The sequence below is a fragment of the Psittacula echo genome (genome assembly GCF_963264785.1).
Source record: "Psittacula echo genome assembly, chromosome: 9".
NCBI classification, from domain to species: Eukaryota; Metazoa; Chordata; class Aves; order Psittaciformes; family Psittacidae; genus Psittacula; species Psittacula echo.
In genome coordinates this window covers 2256568-2263234 of record NC_137745.1, presented here as the reverse complement: position 1 = coordinate 2263234, position 6667 = coordinate 2256568, and the positions used below count along the sequence as shown (strand labels likewise).

At 39.4% G+C, this 6667-nt stretch overlaps 1 protein-coding gene across 3 annotated transcripts in view; it reads right to left on the bottom strand.

Moving 5' to 3' along the window:
- Positions 1-1282: 1282 nt before the first annotated feature.
- ATXN7 (ataxin 7) overlaps positions 1283-6667 on the bottom strand; it is an 87973-nt gene continuing 82588 nt past the window's right edge. For all 3 annotated transcript variants that reach the window (XM_080625467.1, XM_080625466.1, XM_080625468.1), the window contains one exon: positions 1283-5374. In XM_080625467.1, the coding sequence (XP_080481593.1) occupies positions 5357-5374 (18 nt within the window). In that variant the 3' untranslated portion in view covers positions 1283-5356. The remainder of the gene's footprint in view (positions 5375-6667) is intronic.

Sequence of the window (6667 nt, the reverse complement as noted above, 5' to 3'; positions counted from 1 at the left end):
AAGTAACTCTTCCTGATACAAACTGGAGTTATTTTCCTATAAGACAATCAGTGCCAAGACAGAAACTGCTTCTGCCTGTGTGAGTGAAGCCCATGTTCACCGGGTTCTGCTCCAGCACAGCATCAGAAGATCCTTTTCATGACAAACCCCTTTTCTGTACCGAGTCACTGGAAGAAGCGACGACCCCCCAGGCAGCTCCACTCTGCCCTGAGGTTGGTGGGAGGACACCCCAAACCTGCCGAGCTCTGTGGAACCTCAAAGAGCTCAGGGTTCTGTGGTATAAACACACCTTTTTCCCTCTCCTTCTCCACCATTCCAAGTTTTAGAGGATACTGAGCCCTGTATTGAATGTAAAGTTAATCCCAGCTCTGAAGCAGACACAGTCAGCTTAAACACTTGCCTGTCCTGCCGCTGTGCAAGCTGCCATCCCTGTGCATCACTTGTGCAGCTCAGCACACCCAGCTCCAGCGCCAATCACGTAGCACAGCGCAGATACCAGGAACTGCTACTGGAAAGACAGAGATTTGCAGGAAGGTGAGTCAAAACCTTCAGTCAACACAAGAGGTAAATGTAGAAATACTGGAAGTACTCTACATAGACAAAACAGAACCTGCCTGCTGCCTGAGCCCTGTTTGTTTCTTGCAGCATCCATTCTAAACACTAAGGAAAATTTTGCTCTTACTGCTGTTAACCCAACCAAAGCAGGGAGAGAGAAGGCAGCATCACCATGGGTGTAACTGGGAAGCCCAATCCCACCAGCAGGAGCTAACTGGCTCTCTAAAACGCTCCTCAGGAGTCATCCACTGCATGTGAGTCCCGAGGCACACCCAGAGGAACGAGTATTTAACCAGCTGAATCCACACACGGGGTCTTTAAACTGTGAAAACACAAAGATACTTCTCTGGAAGGGGAAAAAACCACATAAACAAATAGGAAACGTGACCATTCCACACACCGCATTTGGGGCTGTAAAAGCTGCTTCTCATGATTTGATTTAGAAAACAATAAACAATATAAAGAATGACTCTTAAGCAGCAAAATGTCCTCTGCACAGGAGAAATACTGCGGTGACTATGAGGGGAGGTACCTCCAGAAGAGGTACCCAACCCCGCAGGATGTACAGACGCGATGCTGAGGTGTGGTGGCAGGATTTGCCCACATCCAATCCTCTGAAATCAGCTCACGTAGGCACCAACACAGGTAATGTTTTTCCTTTTAATGGTGAACGATTTTAGAATGAAGCAGAAACATATCATGTATTCCATGCAACCAACCTCATTTATTGAGAAGTCCTAATTTTATTGCCTTGTTTAGTAACATGTTTGTTCAACAAACTAATCTTTTTGTCATGAAGCAAAGCACAACTTTTTCTTATAAATAGTATAAATTATTTTATTTACAGAAACTTGTTACAAAACAAATAGACTATATATTTCTTTTCTTCTTTTAAATATCCAAAGTAATTTTTTCTATCTCACGACATTTGTTCATGTACTATACAGCAGCCAACACAGGGTTCAGCTGATCAGATGCTCTTGATTATGTATACAAATTATCAAACTATTCACACATTTTACACAGGAGATTGCTTTTAGAACCAGGCTCAACACCGAGCAAGATGCTTTCAAGGCCTACATTCACATTGACATTATGTAGTGCTCATGTTAAAATCATCTTTCAAACGTAAAATATCTTTGCACAAAAGGTAAAAATGATTCTTTCCTGCTGAACAGCGAAACACTTCTAAGAATCTAAGCCCAATTCCCTCCTCCAGGACAGAATGAGTAAAAGACAAAGAGAGAGATTCCTTGGCAAGAGAACTCTTACAGGAAGACAACTGCCTTAGAAATGCCATTTGGAAATCACATCTATTTCTGAATGCTTTTAAGAGGTACTTACTTGGGGTTTTGTTTTGTTTTCCTGGATATCAACTCTTTTGACCATCTTTTAGATTATTTGTGAATACCATACTCCCCTTTTCCCAAAATGAGACTGAAACAGCTGGTTAAAACCACATTTTCCAAACCCTTGGCATTACATTAAACGCAATTTATCAATGGGATTGTTCCAACACAAGGTATTCTAATGAAAAAAGGTTTTACAGAAGTCACCAGCATCATTTGCTTTGTCATCTCATTCATTTCAGAAAACACATATGTATGTATGTGCGTACATATATACACACATATACACACACGCATACATATATACATGCACACATATATATAGGTGGAAAAAGCAAGCTCCAAAGTTTCAACTGAACATTCAAGTCTTTTAAGGAGAAGCTGTCTATGAACAGTCCAAGCTTAAAACTAGTTTTAATCAGGCACTTTCAGTTTTTCCATTAGTTGGAAACCACGTGAGACCCACACACGACGCACACACACGGACACTAAAGGGAAGAGAGAAGCAGTGTGTCACTTAGAAACTAAACGTAGTCATCTGGGAATCAGGCAACTGAGAAGCAATGCCAGCATTGACCGTGTCGGCTCTGACCCTGCGCCTGGGTTCCTGTGGCAGAACCCGACCGCAAGGATGGATCCGCTCCCAGGACAAGGACGAGGGACACAGCTTTCACAGCACGGAGGCATCCCTTCACGTTGCAGAGGAGGCCTGGGAGCTATTGGCTTGGCAGTGAACCACTTCAAATGACAAAAAAACAGGTATTTGCTTTGCTTATTTTTTTTCCTGTACTTTTTTCTTCTTTTTTATTAATTAATTAATAAATAAATAGTAGATGATCTCAATTGTACCAAAACTGGATATAAGAAAAAAAGACCTGTGCAAAAATACATATTTAAATATGTACAATCAATTAACAAAATATGTCTTTTCTGAAATAGGGATACTTCAATATTTATAATAGAACAAGAAAATTCCAAAATAAAGATACAAAAGTATGGTTTTTTTTGTCTTTTTTCTTTTTTTTTCTTGTATAATTCTTTGTTCATCATTGCAGCAATTTTGTAGGTTAAGAAAACTGCAGGAGTCGTAACGCGAAGTTGGAAAGATTTATAAAAACTGTATCTCTTAAATTAATACCAAAATCTGTCTAGAAACAACCCAGCCACTGCAAATTCCACTTGCATGGAAAAAATTAATTGTTAAGCTTCCTTAATTATTTACAGTAAGAACTATGTGATGATAAAAAAAAGCTTCAGCAACAATGTTCTGCTCATAACCAAGATTGAAAACATAATATTGAAGCAGGTCTATGCTCAAGGGCAGACAGGATTTAGGATGTTCTAACTCTTTACTCCCAATGGCTTCCAGCCACACAGGCACTGCAGAAGCAGCGATGGGGAATTCTGATGGCTGCACGCTACCGAAGGAGCATGAGTTTGCCGTTATGCTTTCAGATCAACAGAACCTTCAAAGACCAGAGGAGAGCCGGATCACAGACTTGCTAACATTCAACCTTGGCCAAATTCCTGTTTCCTTTACCTCTGTGCCTATCAAGAGTCAAATTGCACTTGTGACTGGTGCTATCCCGACATGGAAGCTCTGCCCCAGGGGCTTCATCGGAGCGTGGATTTCACTCCAATTTCTCTTTGTGGCATTATCACTTTGGTTCCTTTCACATTATCCCAATTGCAGTTGTAACAATCCTTTCAACAGGGCACCCTACTAAATACAAATCCTGTTGTTCCTGAAAAGTTGTCTATATTTAAGTTTGCATAATAAGTGTCTCTAAGTACATTGCTTTCTCAAATGTGATCTTTTGTATCAATTCAAAGCTAAAGTGTCTGCATAGAGGCTTCTTGTTGTTTTGCTATAACAATGATTTCGTAGCAAGTTCAGGTTAAACTGAAAGCATCGTTAGGTAAACAACTACGCAACTGCTACTCAGAGTGGCTTTGGATTCCCTGATGTACTTCCTACTTGCCACCAGATCCTGGGAGAAGGCTGGGCTACGCAAACAATTGGACAGGCTCAGATTGTCTCTTCTTAGCAATAGCTGGTGCCCCTTTAAGGCAGGAAACCCCCCCCCCATCTTCTTGGTTAGGAATCTGTTTTCCTTTGCTTTGCCCCATTTATGAAAGTTTAGGTCAGTTTTGAAACTTTACCTGATGTCTAAAAAATTAGTAAAAACATCTAAGTGGATCAAATCATGACAAATAAGCCCTTTAGTGGAATTCACTTTTGAGGTGTTTTGGAGCAAGAGAAAAATCATTCATCAAAACTGACTGGACTATATAAAACTGGGTAAAGCCCCTTTAACTCAGAAAGCCTGGGGTAGGCGTGGGATGCTCTGCTGCCAAATTGGCCTTTATTCCAGAACTGGGTAGTAGTTTTGAAGCATAACATGTCAAAGACATAGTTGTACAAACAAGGCATAAAGAAACTGGCTTTTATGGGTTTTCTTAGAAAATATTTAAATACTTTAAAAAGGGCTATTTTTACCAGCTGGAAGGCAAATCCAGCCTCATTTAACCAATCCACGTTATTCCTTTTAAATAACAAAGGCCTATGGTATACAGCATAGGTCAATAAATACGTTCTTTGGGCATACAGTTTTAGAGTTATTGGCCTTTGCCTGCTGGATAGTTTTGGATTCTTTTAAAAAACAAACCTAACTTATTTCCTTCTGCAATCAAATCTTATTCTAAAGAACAGAAAATAAGGTTTGTATCATGCTAGTATAACATTTTTATACTTGTTTTTTAAGCAATGGCTTCAAACAAGTTTTTTCTGGGTTTTGTTGGGTTTGTTTTGTTGCTGTCTTTTTGAAACTCCTGATAGCTTCTTATCCCAAATTACTTGCAAAAGGCTGGGCAAAACAGAGTAGTTTTTGAATTGTGCTATTTTTATATTCCATTAAAGGAACATTGCTATAAAAACACTAAAGCCATATTCCCTTCTCGAGGGCTTCTTTCCCCTGTGCCTCACACATTTTTCCCCCTTGTCACAGGGTCTTCTCCATTGAGGGTGTCTGTCTGGTTAGCTATCACCTACAAAAGACACCATCAGTATAAAAATAAGTCCACAGTAACGTTTATTTCCTCCCAGAAAACATTCCTTTGCCCAGCCAATCTATGTCCAATAGTGGCAAGATGATGTACTCCTGTAAGTAAAATCTCACAGATTTGTAGCAAACAGTCCAGACCACTGTTAACACTGATAAGAGCAATTATGTGGCTGAACTTCATCCAGTGTCCATTTCTAGTATATTCGCTGCTACAGACATGGCTTCAGGGAAATTCCTTGTTTAAATGACAGTCCAGTAGATTTCCACACCTGAGGACCATGGGAAGTTGGGAAAACTCAAGGCATCTTGGAGTCCAGAAATCCAGATGGAGGTTTTGCTTGTAGTGAAAAGCGTCCAGTTCGTTTCTCACCGTGGTGCATCCAGCTATCAGGGACGTGCCTTTGGCTTTGGAGCAAGCAAAAGAAAGAGAAGGATGAGTGAGGCAGCTGTTAGAGCAGGTCCCTTAAAGACGTTTTCTGGATAACAAGAGCATTTTGGGAAGAATCAGCAGAAACAATGTGGTATAACCTCATGTGTATCCTTCGAGATGTTATACGTAATAACATGAGGTTGGCTCCTCCAAGACTTGACAATTCTAAAGCTAAAGCTCTTTAAAGTTACAATGATTTCAGACAGGATTTCCTTCCTTCACCTCAAATTATACTTCTCCTTTATACTGCATAGTTGAAAAATAAACCACTAGGTAAGTTCAAAAAGAAATTCAGCCTCTGAATGCTTCTTTTTTGTTACAGTGAACACAACATAATGGTGAAAATTTTCATCTATGGCTGAAACTGCAAAGTAAGAAACCATTCTTAAGCAGCTCTTCCTGACCTCCAAACCCTGCAGGGACCCAGACATCAGGTTATCAGCGCCAGGGGAAACAAAAAATTTATTATCTTCTCAATCACAAAGTCTGGTTCTAAAATTCCATCTTCTGTCTTCTCCTCAAGCTGTATCAAATTATTTTTACCCCTCCAAGTGCTCCTACAAGTCAATTTGAATAGCATTGTAAGAGGTCTGAGCCATCGGTTTCTAAATTCTCTGTCATCCTAACTTACAAGAACTTTCTCTCCCAATACATTACTTTTCCAGTGCAATTCATCTAAAAAACCAAAACCCTAAACTAAATTTTGAAATGGGATCTTGTATATTCAGAAGATCTGCTTCCTTTATAATAAATCTATTTCCTTTATTGACTAAACAGCTTTCTATCTTATTCATAACATTTAATCTCATTATTACTAAGAAGTTAGTCAATGACACCTTGGGATAATAGGCTTACTTTATCACAGTATCACAGTTCTGTTATCAGCAACATTATGTTCCACTTTGTAGAATGTTTATAACTGACACAGAAACAAGAAGTCAGGCTGAGACACACAGCTCAGTTCCATGGCTGGCTGGCAAGATTTCCTTTTAAAATCATTGGGTTTTTAAACGTGAGGACTGAATTTCACCTAAGAGCAATTCAGAGTCAACATCTAAGGAACAATTTAAGGTTAAGTTTACATGAAATAAAGCTACACTTTATGAGAGTGTTTACAAAAACGCACTATAAAACCCTCTAAATGAGTAGTGGACAAATAAGAGAACTATCTTTTACTTGAATAGGATCTGGACTTGGCTTGCTAATAATTAAAAGAACACATGTAATAAAAGCAGGTGAAAAGGCACGTTCATCCTGGCTTACTTCAA